Here is a 21945-nt window from a genome sequence, read left to right on the forward strand (position 1 = left end):
TGTGCTGTACATGGCAAAATTTTCACTGTGTCACAATGAATGATTATTATGTTGATATAATTATGCACACTCGCTGCATTTTGCACATGAAGCAGTTTTTAAGTTCTTTCATGCAAATTAATGCATTTTTCCTTTTTTTGGATAAATGATCTAATTGTTTGCACATTTTAATTGAAGTTTGCCTATTTTTTGACATTTCTCAGTGTCCGCTTTAAATTGATTCATCATAATGTATATTTCTTTTACAGCTGTAGTCACATACATTCCAGATTCGACCTTCTTGTTTGGTTTGAGATTTGCGAACTAGCACCTAATGGAGAGTAAGTGCATCAGTCTTTGATCATGTGTTTATTTTATGTCTTGTTTCCCACCTAAGTAAAGTAACAAGGAATATATTAACTATGTACACGTATGTACTACATGTTTATGTGTACCACTCCCAGATTCAATCTCAAACTTACAGGAGGAAAATATCCATTGATTTCTGGGTTAAAAGGTCATGGGTCAAGGTCTTGGTGAATATTTCTGTTTGTAAATAATGTACATTAGTGTGTTGAGAGGGGATACTCACGTTTTGCATGAGGGTGTGAACAGGGACACTTCTTGTCAGCATCCTGCATAAAGCATGTTAGTGCTTCATGAAAAGTACACCGGCGTGAAACATTGCAGTTCATACTCTAGTGTATTTTCTAAAGTGAAATTGATTTTTTATATCTACATTCTACTTTCATTTCTGTCGGAATTCCCAATTGTTAGAATTAAGTTGCTATACTTATCTGATACATGTGTTGCCCACACTGCAATGTATTCATGAGAAATGGCTTTCATTACAATTGGTAAAGATATCTGAGGCAAAAACATTGGCTCAGTCGATATTGTTAGGTGAATAGATACACAAAGAGAGGGATATGTGTATGTCCATGAAATATTCTGTCTGTAGTTTTATGTGACATTTTATGTAATGCAGGTATGTACCTTGTGTTGTGGACCACAGTGATGACCAGCCATGTGCTGGCCTGTTTATGCTCCACCAGGGCATTCAGAGAAGGCTAGCCATCACTATAATGCAGGAACAAAGTCCAGAAATTGACCTTATTTGGAAGGATGTAAAAGAACTGGTTGTTGGTAAGCATTTATTAAATCAAAGATGTTTAATTTTACCTCATGTGTGCTTTTCATGACATGTAGCTGTCATTTGTAAATTTTCACATTTTTAACTTTTCTCAAGAATTGTGGGGTTTTTTGTTGTTGTTTTGTCTTTGTTTTCAAATAAAGGACCATGTCCACTTCCAAGGGGAGTGAATGATAAAATGGTATGGTCTTGAGGGGAGGGTGGGTGTTAAAATAATCTTTTTCAAGAACTACTGTTCCTGGAAAACCATATTTACACAAAAGCTTCTTTTTCTGATTAAGATTCTGCCAATGATTTGTTTTCTTCAAGTTATGACTCTGGGAGCCAGGAGGACTCCAATAGAGATATAAAGTTTGATAATGGAGTAAGCATGTAAAGGAAAACCTTGTAACTCTGCTAACAACCACAAGACCACAATTCGTCAAATGAATACACAAGCATTCTCATGCAGCGTAGATTTAGTTCCCTCTGGCTAAGGCAGGGCCACAATGGGATTTGAAGTTTACATGGGAAAATTTAATTGCACTGATGAGCAATTATTCCTATGGGCCTTTTGAGGAACATTTGCTTCTTTTTGTCAAGAAACATCCCTGTAAAATAGACAAGATTTGGGATTTGTACATTTGAGCCATTTTACCCGCAGGTCGAATCCGGACAACTCCCGAGTACCATGAGGTAGACAATGAGACTTCTGTGCTGTCACTCAATCTTTTCCCCGCCTCCTACATACAATATCCAGGCGATGACAGGTAATAAACAAAACAATGATGATTATCACGTTATTACACAATAAGCAACCCCTCCCACAAATAGTTGTGAAGGGGATATAGCATCGCTAATATACATCATGTGTGCTTGTGTGTGTACGTATGTATGTCTTTATCAATAATATTTTTTAGAACATAAACAATAACATGCATTCTTTGTCGTTGTATGGGAATGATGGTTGTAAACATTGCAAAAAATCTCATAAAATGTAATTGTTTCCGCAATGTTGCAATCATTATCTGGTGCATATTATAACAAATGAAACATTATATTGTTTATATTTACATCTTAGAAACTAGTGGACGAGGCCAACAATTTCAAACATGCTTTTCAAGACATTTGCAAACTAGTTCTAATTGTAACGGGGACCGTTACATATGTTCCCCAAACGTCCCCAAAATAAAATGTGATATCCTTGTGAATCTATAGCAAAAAATCATTTTATTTTAGCCTTTAATTACATGTAGTACGTTTAATATGGTCATTTCAGTACCAAGAAATGAAAGAAAGCATTGCACGTGCATACACGCACACGCGTGAATGATTCCGAATTTTTGTTGATGTCGTTCAACAGGCATTTGTATCATATACCCACAGTATGAATTTCATAACGTTTCCACCAAATATAAGGAAGTTATAGCGATTTTAAAATCGTCCAATCAGAATTCAGCACACGTGCATGCACGTGTTGAGCAGTAATTCTAACCACAGCAATTTATAAGGAGTACCAACACACATCTAAAACCCTAATATCAATAGAATTTGATGAAAAACAAAAACGTTATCGTCCTTTAAAAATCGAACATTTGAAAAACGTCGCACGCGCATGCGCGTGTGCGTTGGCATTTTTTGCTACACCAATATATAGATACACATATTGTCTACGTATGCTGTGAATATCATCTCATTCGCTTCATAAATAAGATAGTTACAAACGTTTTAGTACTATCCAATCAAAATGAAGCGCACGTGCATGCGCGTGCAAATTGGTAATTTTGACCATGCAATTCAGTTAAGGGTCTTAATATCTACCTATGATATGAATATCAAGCCATTTCAATGAACAACAAAAAAGTTAGACTAATTCCAAAGTTAGTGTACAAATTTTGTAATGCATGTGCACGCGCATTCGTGCACGTGCAGACAAAATTACTATCATTTTTCATATCTACAAATGATATACTACCATCCTATTTAGGTTTTATATCAATCCCCTTAATATTCTGATTTTCCATTTTTTGTACCAAAATTGCAGTGCACGTGCGCGCGTGTGCATGCATGTGCAGACAAAATGACTATCACCATGCACATCTACAAACGCTATACTATCATCCTGGAAAGTTTCATATCGATCCCTTTTGTAGTTTCTGAGAACACTACCGGACAAAAAAGTACCGGAGAAAAAGAATAATAATAATAATAATAACTAGTACTTATTGTAACGGGGACCGTTACAGATGTTCCCCAAACATTCCCCCATTTAGCAAGTGGTGTCATTTATTTCAGTACAAGTGGTTTTGACCATTGCAAACTGTGAAACTTGTGAATATAGAACTCTTTTATAACGTTCAGTCCATTTCATGCTAATACAAATCAGTTATAAAGATCTGAGAGTTTAGTGCACGTGCACGTACGTGCATGCACGTGCATATAAATAATTCGACCATCTCGATACATTAGAAATCTTACTATATGAGTACAAGAGAAGTTTCAGTACTGTTCAATGAAAACCGAGAAATTAACGGTAACTCAAAACTACAAATACCAAAATCAATGCACGTGCATACACGTGCGCGTGAGTACCACACAGCAATTTTCTTGATGCTATTCAATAGACATTTGAACAATATACTTACTATATGAATTTGGTATCGATCGCTTCACTCTTAAGAAAGTTATTGGGATTTCAAAATCGTCCAATCAGAATTAAGCACACGTGCATGCGCGTGCAGGAAAGTGATTTTGAGACTATTAATAAATTGAGAGGCCCAAAACATACCTGCAACCTAATTTTCAAACCTATTCATTGCAATCTCAAAGTGTTATAGACCAATAATTAAATTTAGATGTCAAAAATTACAATCCACGCGCATTCACGCGCACGCGATTTTGATAATAGAAAATTTGTTGACACCATTTCATAGACATTCATATCATGGATCCTCAGGGTAAATTTGAATTCATTTCCGTTTTTAATTCAATAGTTATGACCATTTTAGTACCCGAAAAATGAAAGAAAAGATATGCACGTGCATACACAGGCACGTGAGTATGACTCAGCATCAATGTTGACGTCATTCAATAGACATTTGATAGATATACTTACAGTATGAATTTCATATTGTTTCCATCATTTATAAGAAAATTATGGCGATTTGAAAATCGTCCAATCAGAATTTAGCACACGTGCATGCACGTGCCGGATAGTTCTTATGACTGTTTACATTTGTTAAGAATATCAAGATACATATACAAGACAAGTTTAAAAAGATTTTGACAAAAAACAAAAAAGTTATGGTCATTGAAAAAATTGAACGTTCAAATGTCAATGCGCGTGCGTGCGCATGCGCGTTTTCAATTTTTTCAACATAGATTTGTAGATATTTTTAATCTTTACCTATCCTGTAAATATCATCAAATTGTCTTAATTTACATGAAAGTTATAAATGGTTTTGTATTATCCAATCAAATTGAAGCACACATGCATGCGCGTGCAGAATTGAAATTTTGACGATGTGAAACGGTTAAGGGTCTCAAGTTATACCTGCAATATAAATATCAAACGCTTTCATTGAAAAATAAAAAAGTTAGACTCATTCCAAAGTTTGTAAACAAAAAATCCAATGCACGTGCATGCACATGCATGCATTTTCAGACAAAACGACGTTCGTTCCGCACATCTACAAAGAGTATTCTATCATCCTAAAAAGGTTTCGTCTTGATCCCTTCAGTAGTTTCTGAGAACACTCGTGGACAAAAAAGGGTGACAAGAATAAAGAAAGAATAATAATAATAATAATAACTAGTACTTATTGTAACGGGGACCGTTACAGATGTTCCCCAAACATTCCCCCATTTAGTAAATGGTGACATTTATTTCAGTACAAGTTGTTTTGACCATTGCAAACTGTGTAGCATGTGAATATATAACTATCTTATAACATTCAGTCCATTTCATACTAGTTCAAATCAGTTATAAAGATCTGAGAATTTTGTGCACGTGCACGTACGTGCATGCACGTGCTGATAAGTAATTTGACCATCTCGATACATTAGAAGTCTTACCATATGAGTACAAGAGAAGTTTCACAACAGTTCAATGAAAATCGAGAAATTAACAACAACTCAAAACTACAAAGACCGAGATCAATGCACGTGCATACACGTGCGCGTGAGTACGACACAGCAATTTTGTTGATTCTAATCAATAGACATTTGAACAATATACTTACTATATGAATTTGGTATCGATTGCTTCACTCATAAGAAAGTTATTGGGATTTCAAAATCGTCCAATCAGAATTAAGCGCACGTGCATGCGCCTGCAGGGAAGTGATTTTGAGACTATTAGTAAATTGAGAGACCCAAAACATACCTGCAACCTAATTTTCAAACCTATTCATTGTAATCTCAAAGTGTTATAGACCAATACTTAAATTTAGACGTCAAAAATTACATTGCACGCGCATTCACGCACACGCGATTTTGATAATGGAAAATTTGTTGACACCATTTCGTAGACATTCATATCATAGATCCTCAGGGTAAATTTGAATTCATTTCCGTTTTTAATTCAATAGTTATGACCATTTTAGTACCCGAAAAATGAAAGAAAAGCTATGCACGTGCATACACGCGCACGTGAGTATGACTCAGCATCAATGTTGATGTCATTCAATAGACATTTCATAGATATACTTACAGTATAAATTTCATATTGTTTCCATCATTTATAAGAAAGTTATGGCGATTTGAAAATCGTCCAATCAGAATTTAGTACACGTGCATGCACGTGCCGGATGGTAATTATGACTATACATTTTTGTTAAGAATATCAAGATACATATCCAATACAAGTTTGAAAAGATTTTGACAAAAAACAAAAAAGTTAGGATCTTTGAAAAAATTGAACCTTCAAAAGACAATACACGTGCGTGCGCATGCGCGTTTGCAATTTTTATTACATCGGTCTGTAGATATTTGGCATGTCTACCTATCCTGTAAATATCATTAAATTTCCTTAATTGGTATGAATGTTATAAACGGTTTTGTATTATCCAATCAAATTGAAGCACACGTGCATGCGCGTGCAGAATTGAAATTTTGACGATGCCAAACAGTTAAGGGTCCAATGTTATACCTACGATATAAATAGCAAACGATTTCATTGAAAAATAAAAAAGTTAGACTGATTCCAAAGTTTGTAAACAAAAAATCCAATGCACGTGCATGCACATGCATGCATTTTCAGACAAAATGACATTCGTTCCGCACATCTACATATGCTATACTATCATCCTAAAAAGGTTTCATATTGATCCCTTGAGTAGTTTCTGAGAACACTCGTGGACAAAAAAGTCCCAAGAAGAAAGAAAGAATAATAATAATAATAACTAGTACTTATTGTAACGGGGACCGTTACAGATGTTCCCCAAACATTCCCCCATTTAGCAAGTGGTGTCATTTATTTCAGTACAAGTGGTTTTGACCATTGCAAACTGTGAAACATGTGAATATATAACTATCTTATAACGTTCAGTCCATTTCATACTAGTTCAAATCAGTTATAAAGATCTGAGAGTTTTGTGCACGTACGTGCATGCACGTGCATATGAATAATTCGACCATCTCGATACATTAGAAGTCTTACTATATGAGTACAAGAGAAGTTTTACAACTGTTCAATGAAAAATGAGAAAATAACGGCAACTCAAAACTACAAAGACCGAAATCAATGCACGTGCATACACATGCGTGTGAGTACCACACAGCAATTTTGTTGATACTATTCAATAGACATTTGAACAATATACTTACTATATGAATTTGGTATCGATTGCTTCACTCATAAGAGAGTTATTGGGATTTCAAAATCGTCCAATCAGAATTAAAGGCACGTGCATGCGCGTGCAGGAAGTGATTTTGAGACTATTAATAAATTGAGAAGCCCAAAACATACCTGCAACCTACATTTCAAACCTATTCATTGCAATCTAAAAATGTTATAGACCAATACATAAATTTAGACGTCAAAAATTACAATACACGCGCATTCACGCGCACGCGATTTTGATAATGGAAAATTTGTTGACACCATTTCACAGACATTCATATCATAGATCCTCAGGGTAAATTTGAATTCATTTCACTTTTTAATTCAATAGTTATGACCATTTTAGTACCCGAAAAATGAAAGAAAAGCTATGCACGTGCATACACGGGCACGTGAGTATGACTCGGCATCAATGTTGATGTCATTCAATAGACATTTGATAGATATACTTACAGTATAAATTTCATATTGTTTCCATCATTTATAAGAAAGTTATGGCGATTTGAAAATCGTCCAATCACAATTTAGCACACGTGCATGCACGTGCCGGATGGTAATTATGACTATACATTTTTGTTAAGAATATCAAGATACATATACAATACAAGTTTGAAAAGATTTTGACAAAAAACAAAAAAGTTATGGTCATTGAAAGAATTAAACCTTCAAAAGACAATGCACGTGCATGCGCATGCGCGTTCGCAATTTTTGTTACATCAATCTGTAGATAGTTGACATGTCTACCTATCCTGTAAATATCATTAAATTTCCCTAATTGGTATGAATGTTATAAACGGTTTTGTATTATCCAATCAAATTGAAGCACACGTGCATCCGCGTGCAAAATTGAAATTTTGATGATGCCAAATAGTTAAGGGTCCCATGTTATACCTACGATATAAATAGCAAACGATTTCATTGAAAAATAAAAAAGTTAGACTGATTCCAAAGTTTGTAAACAAAAAATCCAATGCACGTGCATGCACATGCATGCATTTTCATGCAAAATGACATTCGTTCCGCACATCTACATATGCTATACTATCATCCTAAAAAGGTTTCATATTGATCCCTTGAGTAGTTTCTGAGAACACTCGTGGACAAAAAATTCCCAAGAAGAAAGAAAGAAAAATAATAATAATAATAAGAAACCGAGTAAAACCAATATGTTCCCAAACTTTGTTTGGGGAACATAATAATAAGAAACAGAGTAAAACCAATATGTTCCCAAACTTTGTTTGGGGAACATAATAATAATAATAAGAAACAGAGTAAAACCAATATGTTCCCAAACTTTGTTTGGGGAACATAATAACTAGACACTCATTACTAGTAATGAGTAGGTCTTCCGTTAGACCACTTCCGGTAAAGAGCTTTCTGTTCCTACAAAAACCATTTAAATATATCAGAAAATGTGCCTTAACAATGAATGAGAAATGTATTATCGAATTTTTTACTCCTTTCTCGTAACTTCCGGTGACGACCGGAAGTACTATTCAGATGCGTTTTCCTATAAATGACAGCGACTCTTTACTGTCTATATTCCCTGAAAATTTCACGTCTCTATCTGAAAGAGTTCTCAAAAACAGAAGTAAACCTTAGAAAGAAAAAGTAGTAGGTTACTACCGACCGGAAGTCAATTTTGAAAAACAAAATTATCAAAACTTTAGAAGTTGATACTTTTATTAAGACATGTGAAAATCATATGAAAGACTTCAAATATAAGTGAGATTTATGGGGACAAAAAGACAAAAAGTATAAAGGTATTTTATCAAGAAACCGGAAGTAGTCGTTTTGACTACCGACAGAGTCAGTATTCTTTTGACACTTTGAAAGAGACTTAATAAACTAGTATAGGTTTCAATTTAAAAGAAAAAGTTTGAAATTTGCGATTCTTTCAATCACTTCCGGTGACGACAGGAAGTGACGGTCGACATGTTCAACCCTCTACTGCACGCCTGCAAACGGAGATTGATCATCCCTGAATAATTGATGAACCTATATTTTACCTTTTCCAAGAAAAATGCTGGACAAAATTCCTTTTGAGAAACAGAAAATCGGCCATATTTTCCTACCGGAAGTGAATTTTGTAAAAACAAAAATATTTATAGCAAGGTCATTTCATAAGACATTATTCCTGAAAAATTCAACCAAATATATCCAGCCATCTCTGAGAAATCACTTGAAGAAATCGGAAAATGGACATTTTTTCAAATACTTCCGGTATAGACCGGAAGTGACGGACGAAAAAATTGAATGTATGTGTACAATGGACTAATGTTAGTTGATCAACTCTACAAGTTTCAAGCGTCTACCTATATTCATTATTGAGAAACTGAAAAAACAAGGTTTGAATATGTCCACCCCATATCTCACGACCGGAAGTGAATTTTACAAAAATATTTAAATTTACTCTAGACATTTATAGTGTCTATAACATATGTAAAATTCAAATCATTAACTTGTTTTATGACCGAGATTTATGGCACTGAAAAATGAGAGAATGAATAGTCTTTCTTTGATATAACCGGAAGTTGGAGATTCAACTTCCGGTGGGGTCAACATTTTTTAAGAATTAGAACGAGACCTAGTAAACCGATATAGGTTTCAATTTGAAAGAAAAAAGTTTGAAATTTATGATTAATTAATCACTTCCGGTGACGACCGGAAGTGACGGCCGACATTCTTAACCCCCTACTGCACGCCTACAAAGTGAGATCTTTTAACTCTGAAAATTTGGTGACTCTATCTTTTACCGTTTCTGAGAAAAACGCTGGACAACGAAAACAGCTAATAAGCCGTATTTGCCGACCGGAAGTAAATTTTACAAAAATATTTGACGTTACTCTAGACATTTATAGTGACTATAATATATGTAAAACTCAACTCATTAACTAGTTTCATGACCGAGATTTATTGTACTGAAAAATGAGAGAATGAATAGTCTTTCTTTGATATAACCGGAAGTTGGAGATTCAACTTCCGGTGGGGTCAACATTTTTTGAGAATTAGAACGAGATATCGTAGACCAAAATAGGTTTCAATTTGAAAGAAAAAAGTTTGAAATTCATGTTTCCTTTAATCACTTCCGGTGACGACCGGAAGTGACGGCCGACATTTTTAACTCCCTACTGCACGCCTACAAAGTGAGATCTATTAACTCTGAAAATTTGGTGACTCTATCTTTTACCGTTTCTGAGAAAAATGCTGGACAAGATGTCTTGTAAAAAGACGGAAATTGGACATATCTTGCGACCGGAAGTGAATTTTGAAAAAATGAAAAAAATGCCTCGAGGTACCATCCTTCTCTATAATCTGTGAAAGTTTCAGGAAAATCCATCCAACGGTCTCGGAGACGAAAGGGAAAAAAAAAAAAAATAATAATAATAATAAACAGTACAATCACTAGAAGGTCTTCCGTTGGAAACGGAAGACCTTAATAACGAGCTATAACTGTATTGGGATGCCAACACAAATGTCTCCGAACACCTCCCCATGTCAGAAATGCTTTTTGATGCCAGATGTGCACTGAGGATCCTCAAAAAAACCCTACAAACTAAATTTGGTTGAAATCTGACGGACTTGTTTTTTGGCCGCCATTTTCTTCAATGGCGGCCATTTTGAAACATTTGAAAATTGATTGGAAGGAAATACTGATGCTAGAAATGAACTGTGGACCCTCCATTTACCCCAGAACTCAAATGTTGTAGAGATTTTAACACTTTCAAATATTTCGGTATATGGCGACCATTTTCAAAATGGCGGCTCAAAAAATAATTTTGATGGTGGAAATGGACTTGGGGTCACTAAATTACCGTAGAAATAGAATTTGGTTGAAATCCGACAACCTTGAGTTTTTGACGTTTTTTGGCCGCCATCTTGAAACGGCGGCCATTTTGAAAATTTGAAAAGTTGATTGCACCCCTCCTAATGACCCTCTATCAGCTCACAAAGTTTGAAGTGGATCAGTCGAAGCATGTTCATAAAATCGAGCGGACAAATTTCTCACTAAAGAAGAGGAAAAATAAGAAGAAAATAATAATAAGAACGAGCTATAACTGTGTTAGGATGCCAACACAAATGTCTCCGAACACCTCCCCATGTCAGAGATGCTTTTTGATGTCAGATATGCACTCAAGATTCTCAAAAAACCCTAAAAACTGAATTTGGTTGAAATCCGATGGACTTGATTTTTGGCCGCCATTTTCTTCAATGGCGGCCATTTTGAAACATTTGAAAATTGATTGGAAGGAAATACTGATGCTAGAAATGAATTGTGGACCCTCCATTTACCCCAGAACCCAAATATTGTAGAGATTTTAACACTTTGAAATATTTCGATATATGGCGGCCATTTTGAAAATGGCGGCTCGAAAAAAAATTTTGATGGTGGAAATGGACTCGGGGTGACCATATTACCCTAGAAATAGAATTTGGTTGAAATCCGACAACCTTGAGTTTTTGACGTTTTTTGGCCGCCATCTTGAAACGGCGGCCATTTTGAAAATTTGAAAAGTTGAATGCACCCCTCCTAGTGACCCCCCTATCAGCTTACAAAGTTTGAAGTGGATCTGTCGAAGCACTTTCACAAAATCGGTCGGACAAATTTCTCACTAAAGAAGAGGAATAATAAGAATAAGAAGAAAATAATAACGAGCTATAACTGTGTTGGGATGCCAACACAAATGTCTCCGAACACCTCTCCATGTTAGAAATGGTTTTTGATGCCAGATATGCACTCAGGATCCTCAAAAAACCCTAGAAACTAAGTTTGGTTGAAATCCGACGGACTTGATTTTTGGCCGCCATTTTCTTGAATGGCGGCCATTTTGAATCATTTGAAAATAGATTGGAAGGAAATAGTGATGCTAGAAATGAACTGTGGACCCTCCAATTACCCCAGAACCCAAATGTTGTAGAGAATTTAACATTTTCAAATATTTTGGTATATGGCGGCCATTTTGAAAATGGCGGCTCAAAAAAAATTTTTAAGGGTGGGAATGAACTCGGGGTCACTACAGTACACGACACGAGTTTTATACACCCCACCGTGGAATGACCACGGTGGAAAATCCACGGAGATACACCATGTCCTCCGTGTTCCATGGTGTGTGTTATTTGCGAATACACACAGCTGCTAAGAGCTTTGTTCTGGCCACGGGCGCCTTGCAGGAGATGGGAAAATGTGCCGCAGGCCAAATAATCAAGATAAGGATGGAATTTTAATAAAAGAAAAAAATGTCAATATTTTCCCTCCTGATACTGATATTGTTTTTCAGCATTTTGAGCCAATTCCAACGATACCAAACACTATATATTATGTTTTTAAGAAAACCTGGTTTTGAAATTTTTTTCTTTAATAGTCTTCTTTCTTCATTAAAATATTCTTAAATTCTATGTTTAAATAATGCGTACTTGCAAGCAATTCCTGTTTTGAATGCGAATTAGTATATTCAGTAAATGAAAAACATACATGTACAACATGTGATAGGGATGTTTAATAATTACCGATGTGCTCTCTCTCTCTCTCTCTCTCTCTCTCTCTCTCTCTCTCTCTCTCTCTCTCTCTCTGACAAATGCGCTGTTTAACATAATTACTTCCATCATATTGTGCTAATATGCATCTTGACAAATATAACTTGATCCAATATAGAAATTAGCATTGTCGATTATTAACAATTTGGAATTAATTTATTACGTAATCAATAGAAGCAAAAATACAAACCATCGAATGATTTATTTTTAAAATCCCGAGTTAATTACATTTGACCGAGACTTATATTCGATGTACTTTGGTAGAGATTTTCATAACAAAAAATGTTCATCGGGAGTGTCTGGATAATGCAATGATTTTTGTATAATAAGTATATACCATGCAAATTCCTAGGATCTTTGTCACAGTATAACTAAATTACGGTTAGCTAGTTTGGATTTTGACTTCGTAAGAAAAGTGTGAAATATATTCGGTCGGCGCGATATCAGATCTAGTCTAAGATCACGGGTATTTTGCGCCGACCCAATATATTTCACTCTTTCCGCAAGAAGCCAAACACCTCTGTTGATTTCAAATACACGGATTAGCTGACCCCCATTGTTCTACTGAGGCGAAAACCCCTTCGAATTTGCATGGAATGTACAAGTTATACACAGGTCATTGTTATAGTCATACATCATAGTACCGCTAACCCGACAAACATTTTTTTTTTTTAAATTTTGAATAAGTTATTGAATGGCGAAGTATGACCAAACTGCAGATTGAACTTTATAGAGCCCCGCGCTAACATTACTTATATTTTTCAATGTATCAGAAGTGGTATGTTGCCGGTTGTGTAAATTTCTTGACAAGCAATAAAATAACAACAAAAATGGTGCGTAAATAACCTTAAATTGGGAGCGTGTGTGTGTGTAGGGGGGGGGGGGTTGGGGGTTAGTAATCTGAAACTGTCTCAATTCCCCCTTCCGACTTCAATTTCTTAAATCGTGCAGTGGGTAGGTCGCTACAAGCTACAAGGCTACATCCTTAACTTTCAAGTTTTCAAATTACACCCTCTCCGATTCTACGTGCCTGTAATCAATATTTAAGGATGTAAATCCTCGGTGTCAAATGCAACTAGTTCATGAAAAAAAGACTAATATCAATATAAACAGAAATGACGTAACGATTATTTGCTTTTATTCATATACGCTATCGATTATTAAAATCTTTAATTTAATCTTTAGATGCATTAGATAATGAAATTTTAATAATCGATAGCGTATATGAATAAAAGCAAATGATCGTTAAGTCATTTCTGTTTAAATATTGATATTAGTCTTTTTTTCATGAACTAGTTTAATTTAATCTTTAGATGCATTAGATAATGAAAGCAAGATTATCAATCATTGATTATAATACTCATGAATATATGCAGATACGGGAAGTTTGATACGCTCAATATAAATCTTGAAAGTACAATTTCTTTCTGATTAATTATCCATCCCCTTTCATTCTGATATTGTTTTTTATTTCCCATTTTGTTTTCTTTACATGTTAAATTTTTGGGCTGGTCCGGGTTAGGACTAATGGATGAGTCCCCCCCCCCCTTCTAAAACGATGTTACGTGCTTAGCTCCTTCTCAGTCAAAAATAAAATAAAATAAATACATGCTATATGTACTGCAACATCATTGGATTTACTGGATAATTCTTCGATTTCACCTTCATAATACATGTTAATGCAAGCGGACTATCTGGGCTTCTTTTTTTCCATCTTCGCTAGCCGAGATTATTTGTCCACGAAGGCAAAGTTGACTGAAAACCCATTGCTAGCGGAGATGAGATGAATTTTACCCCCGTATTATGTTATAATTGACCAAAACCTAGTACGTTTGTTTTACAACTTTCATTTAGAAGACGCGCAAGTTTGTGAGTCACTGAATAGACGAGAAAACGTCTGCATTTTTATTTCAATCGTTGTCAACTCTATACTTTGTGATATTTCAAGACTACATGTACTCAATTCAATTTGTTGGATCTCATCACCATTATGCAATGGTATACAAAAATATAAAGACAAAAAGATGTTATATATACATTTAGTAAATAATACATGCGTGTAATAAAGTATTTATCAAGTTAGAAAAAAAAACTAACTTAAAAAAACGTGTTATTATTAATGTGAAGTATGGGCATTCTAGGTAGGGGAGCACATTTTATTTTATTATTTTCTTAATGAAAGTACGGAGTTTTCTAAAGGTTTGTTTAAAAGTAAAGATATTCTTAATATTTATTTGTTTAGGTGATAAAAATTTGATTCTTTGCTCACATTGCATCACAGTGGAGTACATAATGAAATTCATCTCCAATGTAAACATGTACATGTATATATCTGACCTTAATCACATATTCCTAATTACAATGAAAACTTTACGTAAAAATAAACCATTGCTTATGGTACACATTTCTTTGAACTGCTATTTATCAAATTGAAATTACTGGCATGTGATTGTCGTTGTTCATGACCCTTCTTTTATTTGGTGAAATTGTGCTGCACGTGCCGTGAAACAATGTACCGACGAGTGGTAGGAATAACACAGGTGTTATTATATACAGGATGTCGAGAATTTGGGCGTTTCATAAAAAGGTGTGAACGTCTGCAGGGAAGTCTACATACGGATATGTACCGAAAACACCAACGTATCATTAAACGACAATTACAAGAATTGAATGATTGATAGCTAATTTCTAAATAAGTAATGGGGTGGGGGCATGCATGCTGGCTAAGTGAAAAGGTTTTTGGGGTGAATCATTTCGGAAATTATTTCTTTGTTTTATCACACGGAGGTACACAGTGGCATCGACGGAGGTACAGGTGACATCCACGGAGATACGCGGTGGCATCCACGGAGATCCTCCGTGGACTTCAATGTCTAGCTCGCGCGGAAAAATAGGACTTCAAAGGTGCCGACAATTTTAAAGGTCCACCGTGTTTGGGGCAAATTTGTTCCACCGCGTTGCGTGGAACACGCATAAAACTCGTGTCGTGTACTGTAAATTACCCTAGAAATAAAATTTGGTTGAAATCCGACAACCTTGATTTTTTGACGTTTTTGGCCGCCATTTTGAAACGGCGGCCATTTTGAAAATTTGGAAAGTTGATTGCACCCCTCCTCATGACCCCCTATCAGCTCACAAAGTTTGAAGTGGATCTGTTGAAACACTTTCATAAAATCGAGTGGACAAATTTCTCTGGAAAGAAGAGGAATAAAAAGAAGAAGAAGAAGAAAATAAGAATAACTAGACACGATCTCGTTGCGAGCAACGAGTAGGTCTTCCATCCGATTTGTTGATGCACTCGGAGTTAAAAAAATTTAAAAAAAACCAAATGAGTCCCAATTTAGTTTCCGACTTTAAGACACTTTAGATATAATCAATTTTTCATATCATAAGCTTCTGAAGCAAAGTTGCGGTGAAATTCGTTTGAAATTCGACTCTCAAGGCGAGCCATAAGGCCCGCGGGCCTATTTCTTGATGTCATTTGTTAGCCCTCTATAGACTCAACAACTTTAGTTCTCTATGTCTTTACAAAATATTTACCTGTAAAAAGTTATTGAGATCGACCGATATCGACAAAAAATCGACTCTACAGGCGAGCCATTAGGACCATAGGCCTATTTCTTGATATCAATCGATAGATCTCGATAAACTGAACAACTTTTGTTCAATATGTCCTTACAAAATATTTACCAGTTACAAGTTTTTGAAATCGACTGATATCGACAAAAATCGACTCTACAGGCGAGCCATGAGGCCCACAGACCCATTTTTTGATATTGATCGATAGGTTATGACACATTGAACAACTTTTGTTCAATAATGCTTTTCAAAAAATATGTCGTTTTAAAGATATGAGGCGTCAAATATTTACGATTTTGGCCCTTAAAATCTCTAATTACGTAACATATGACCTACTTTTTGATTTGATAAGATCAAGCTCGTTGAGATGAACATTTCCGCTTCTACAACTTATTATAAAATATTAATAGTTTCTGAGATATTCTCAAAAACATTTGGACCCTTCTGAACCCCTAATTTAAAGGGCCAGCCCCTTTTGCTTGATATCGTAAGAAAGGCCTTGTCATTTTAAACATTTTTTGCTCAACAAGTATTTAGAAATTCTTTACCGTTCTCGAGTTATCTCTACAAGAAATATTTAGGGGCCAAACTGTAGCTCCCTAATGGGGCCACATAGGGAAAAAACGAAATGTACATATTGTTTAGATTATCATTCTGAACAACTTTTGTTCAATAATGCTTTTCAAAATATTTGTCGTTTTCAAGATATGAGGCGTCAATTATTTATGATTTTGGCCCCTAAAATCCCTTATTACGTAACATATGACCTACTTTTTGATTTGATAAGAACAAGCTCGTTTAGATGAACATTTCCGCTTCAATGACTTATTACAAAATATTAATAGTTTCTGAGATATTCTCATAAACCTTTGGACCCTTCTGGGCCCCTAATTTAAAGGGTCAGCCCCTTTTGCTTGATATCGTAAGAAAGGTCATGACATTTCAAACATTTTTTGTTCAACAAGTATTTAGAAATTCTTTACCGTTCTCGAGTTATTTCTAGAAGTAATTTTTAGGGGCCAAACTGTAGCTCCCTAACGGGGCCACATAGGGTAAAAACGAAATATGCATATTGTTCAGATCATCATTCTGAACAACTTTTGTTCTTTATTGCTTTTCAAAATATTTGTCGTTTTCGAGATACAAGGGGTAAAAAAATTATGGTTTTGGCCCTTAAAATCCCTTATTACGTAACATATGACCTAAATTTTTATATGAATAGATTTGGATTGTTGAGATGAACATTTTTTGTTCTTTGACTTATACCAAAATATTAACGATTTTTGAGATATTTGATCTAGACTTTGAGCCCTTCTAGATCCCTAATTTTAGGGGCTAGCCCCTAAATCTTGATATTTTCGAAAAAATCTCGTAAATGTGCACAACTTTTGTTCTACATGTCTTAACAAAATATTTGCAAGAAAAAAGATATTGGAGATCAAAGGTCAAAAATCACCGAAATCGGCGAACAATTTTGGCATCCATTTTTTCAGGTCCAGGCGAGCGTTTAGGCAAATCGCCTCCGGTAAAATCGAATCCCCCACAAATCTTCTAAAATGTTTACTCTATCTTGTGTAGAAATTTCAAGACTCTAGCTTCAAAACTAAGGGAGGAGATGCGTGGACAACAAGGCCCTTCAAAAAGTCACTAAAAGAGAGATAACTCCTGACCGGAAGTGACGTCAAGCACGAAATTTTGCAAGCAAAGTCTCGTCACCAAAAGACATCTTTCCTGAAAATTTCGTGAACATCGATCGAGAAATGGCTGAGAAAAACGCGTGTACTACCAAGGAAAATAATAATAATAATAATAATAATGAAGAAGAAGAACGCGAACAATAATAGTAAGGTCTTCCGCAGGAGACGGAAGACCTTAATAATGAAGAAGAAGAACGCGAACAATAATAGTAAGGTCTTCCGCAGGAGACGGAAGACCTTAATAATAAGAAACGGAGCAAAAACAATATGTCTCCGACACTTTTTGTTCGGAGACATAATAATAAGAAACGGAGCAAAAACAATATGTCTCCAACACTTTGTGTTCGGAGACATAATAATAAGAAACAGAGTAAAAACAATATGTTCCCAAACTTTGTTTGGGGAACATAATTAATATGAAATTATTGACAGCAATGACATCTCTCATTACCCATCTTTGCTAGCCAAGGGTTTTCAGTCCAGGAGTGGACCGAAAACCCTTGGCTAGTGAAGATGCTCATCACCAGGACAGAGTTTCACTTTATAAAGAATAATAACTTTGCTTGTGTGAATTGTATCATTTGATGCTTCATGCATGTAACTGTAAGGTACATAAGTAAATAACTGTAACTGTCGTGAATATGTGACATGCTTCTGCTGGAAATACGGGAAACTGCCAAGCAACATATGCATGTTGTGTTTAATTTTTATGGAACCTGTCAAGTTATACACCCCAATTTCTGAAGCAAAACAAACGTACTGGATACTCTTCTGCTGAGAGAGAGAGATTTTGAACTGAAATACAGACTTTCATTTGTATGAGTTAAAAGATACACACTTCACACATACTCTGAAAACGCATAACACATCTGGACTAATCCACCCTGATTGTTTTATGTGTAAGTTGTGCTTGCTCTTTATACATTTACATTTGTTTTTAAATGTTTATTGGAATATTGTAAATTTTCTCTTTCAGAATATATTTTCGTTTTGAGGCTGCATGGGATAGCTCTCTTCATAATTCACATTTGCTGAATAAAGTCACTGCATCCGGGGACAGAATCTATATGACTCTCTCTGCCTATATTGAGGTATGTAAATAAATCCTGTTTATTATCTCATCATGATGGAGTTCAATGGATACACCAACACAATGGGTTGTTTGGAAGGGGGGGGGGGGGGGTTAGTGTGTATGGAACTATCATCAATGTACAGTATGAATATGCCCAGTTGCAAGTGATGCAAAGTGCTGTAGTTGTACCTAAATTTAAAATTAAATGTGCAGCTGTTTGATTAGAAATTTTAAAATCATTTTAAATTGCGTTTTACCAGGTGGAAAACTGCCAGCAACCTGCCTGTATTACCAAAGATTTGAGCATTGTCATACACTCCAGAGACACCAAAATATCTACCTCAAGGTATCAAAACATTTTTTTTGTATCAAAGAAAACTTGTTATTTTGCATTGTGCAGAATCTAAAAAAAAAATTTTCCTCTTTCCTATAGGACTCTTAGGAGTCTGTTTGGAGGAAGCAAGTCTGTGGATGCTAACCGTGTGAGTGGTATTTACGAGTTGTTCCTGCGGCGAGCCTCAGAATCAGGTAGTCCAGGTATCTGTTGTCCCTGTCACACCTGTCTCTGTGTCATTTCTGACCTTGTAATTAACCTTAATTAGTCATGTGTTACCTCCTGTTGGTTTCTTTATTGTAGTCACCTTGTTCAACTACATACATGTATGCACCTGAACCTCACATAGTGTATTCATGTCAAATACACTGGTAGTTGTTTTTATTTTTATTTTAATTAGTTATTCTCAGACTTCTTTTGCATGAACAAGAGTTCAAGTTCACTAGTATCATAGTTTTGCTGCCTTAGATTAATAGCAAATCTACAGAAGTCACAAAAATACTTGAAAACGAATTCTAAGAAATTTTGATACACAAAATAAATTGTATCTGCAGGATTTTAACCCAAGTTGTGCAAATATGGATCTAAGCAAATATTTCTAGATTTATGGATGGCAATTAGTGACAGACTTTTTAGTATATGTAAATGAATAAAAAACAATATTTTCTTGTGTAAGTTGCACAATTGTCTGCCAAAAATTGCATGTTATTTGATGTACACAGTATATAGATATTTACATATAATTTTGTATTGTGAACAGGTGCCCACAGTATTTAGATATTTACATATTTTGTATTGTGAACAGGTGCCCACAGTATTTAGATATTTACATATTTTGTATTGTGAACAGGTGCCCACAGTATTTAGATATTTACATATTTTGTATTGTGAACAGGTGCCCACAGTATTTAGATATTTACATATTTTGTATTGTGAACAGGTGCCCAGAGAAGACAGAGACGAGTGTTGGACACCTCCTCCACCTATGTCAGGGGGGAGGAGAACCTCAATGGCTGGAGACCCAGAGGGGACTCGCTTATATTTGACCATCAGTGGGAACTGGAGAAACTCACCAGGCTTGAAATGGTTAGTAAATTATATGTTCAACAATTTTTTAATTTTGTTTTGAAGTAGTCATTTCTGGAATTCAATATTTGCAGTTGGATGTATTTTCTGTAATGTCATTTAAGTTCTTTAGAAACTTAAACTTTAGAAATTTTAGAGACTAAATGTCCTGAACTTGTTACCTGTAGGTGGAGCGATCTCGACATGTTTTACTTTTGAGAGAGAAACTTGCTGAACAGAACAAAACTAATGAACTTAGCAAACTGGACAAGGAAGCCTCTAATAAGTCAGTGAAAGCCAAACATGATCAAGAAAAAGAGGAAATTCTAAATAATGCCATGAATTCTGAAGACAAATCCATAGAGAAATGGGAGAAAGACGATGCCACAGAGAAGTATGAGCGGCAAGGTCATGGTGTGTTCAACTTTACAACAGACGGGAGCAGGGAGCAAGAACTGACGGCAAAATGTCTGCGACTTATCCTGCAAGGAAAAAATTTGATGAACCCACCAACTCCAAAGGTTTGTAAATATGCTGGAGGAGATACTGGTAAAGTATTAAAATTGGAATTGAATTAACGAAGTGAAAGTAGTTTGTCTCTTAGAGATTTAACTACCAGATAACAGTGTTCTGGTGAATATGTACATGTATTAAAACTGAAAGAATAAAGCACCACTATCCCCCAACAACCCCCTCCCCAACCCCCAACCACCACTCCCACCCTCCGACAATGTGTATTTGATGTGAAGAGTTTATATTTTCAGCTTCTATCCCAGATGACCGAGTCATTAGTCAGTAACACCACCACAGACAGCGAGGCTGACATGACTCCGAGTGACCAGTCTATGATTACCAGCATTGCTAGTTCTTCTGCGTCAGATTTATGCCGGTCAGTCACGCTGCACGTTTAAACTCAAATATATACTCTGTTCCTTTAGAAAGTGTCTGAAAAGATAGAGACACAAAAATTAAAGATATGCACATAAAGATTACATGCTCCTACATGTAACATTTTTGCTTATCCACAGACATGCTAATCCCCAACTTCCTAGTATCCAAGTGTCAAAGTCATGTGACAGTTTGACAACCAGCTCCAATGCTGAGGTGTGTGACCGTAAGTTCTCCCTGCCAATCAAACCCAGCCACACAGACTTGGATGACAATTACATTCCACTGGTGGACGAAGTTAGGGTCAGTCCCGTTGTGTCCAGGAAAGGCTATCTTAACTTTCTGGAGGAGAAACACACAGGCTGGGTCAAGAAATGGGTGGTATGTAAACTCGTATAGAGATGTACAAGTCAACTCATATAGAGATGTAAACTCATAGAGATGTACAAGTCAACTCATATAGAGATGTACAAGTAAACTCATAGAGAGATGTACAAGTAAAGTCATAGAGAGATGTACAAGTATGTAAACTCAGAGATATACAAGTAAACTCATATAGAGATGTACAAGTTAACTCATAGAGAGATGTACAAGTTAACTCATAGAGAGATGTACAAGTTAACTCATAGAGAGATGTACAAGTAAACTCATAGAGATGTACAAGTAAACTCATAGAGATAAACAAGTAAACTCATAGAGATGTACAAGTAAACTCGTATAGAGATGTACAAGTAAACTCGTATAGAGATGTACAAGTAAACTCATAGAGATAAACAAGTAAACTCATAGAGATAAACAAGTTAACTCATAGAGAGATGTACA

The 21945-nt window shown here is 35.5% G+C and overlaps 2 protein-coding genes across 11 annotated transcripts in view; one reads left to right on the forward strand and one right to left on the reverse strand.

Moving 5' to 3' along the window:
• LOC130054058 (uncharacterized) overlaps positions 1–21945 on the reverse strand; it is a 1204346-nt gene that overhangs the window by 930057 nt on the left and 252344 nt on the right. The gene's annotated exons all lie outside the window — the stretch shown is intronic.
• The window catches only part of LOC125679162 (kinesin-like protein unc-104), a 76982-nt gene that overhangs the window by 47853 nt on the left and 7184 nt on the right, over positions 1–21945 (forward strand). For 6 of the 10 annotated variants that reach the window (XM_056162149.1, XM_056162152.1, XM_056162158.1 and 3 more), the window contains 10 exons: positions 249–320; positions 968–1125; positions 1776–1881; positions 18741–18855; positions 19097–19182; positions 19270–19373; positions 20111–20256; positions 20424–20756; positions 21000–21124; positions 21264–21504. In XM_056162149.1, the coding sequence (XP_056018124.1) occupies positions 249–320; positions 968–1125; positions 1776–1881; positions 18741–18855; positions 19097–19182; positions 19270–19373; positions 20111–20256; positions 20424–20756; positions 21000–21124; positions 21264–21504 (1486 nt within the window). The remainder of the gene's footprint in view (positions 1–248; positions 321–967; positions 1126–1775; positions 1882–18740; positions 18856–19096; positions 19183–19269; positions 19374–20110; positions 20257–20423; positions 20757–20999; positions 21125–21263; positions 21505–21945) is intronic. The other 4 variants (XM_048918134.2, XM_056162154.1, XM_056162177.1 and 1 more) reach the window with 1 other exon arrangement.

The sequence above is a fragment of the Ostrea edulis genome, chromosome 1, assembly GCF_947568905.1.
Source record: "Ostrea edulis chromosome 1, xbOstEdul1.1, whole genome shotgun sequence".
NCBI classification, from domain to species: domain Eukaryota; kingdom Metazoa; phylum Mollusca; class Bivalvia; order Ostreida; family Ostreidae; genus Ostrea; species Ostrea edulis.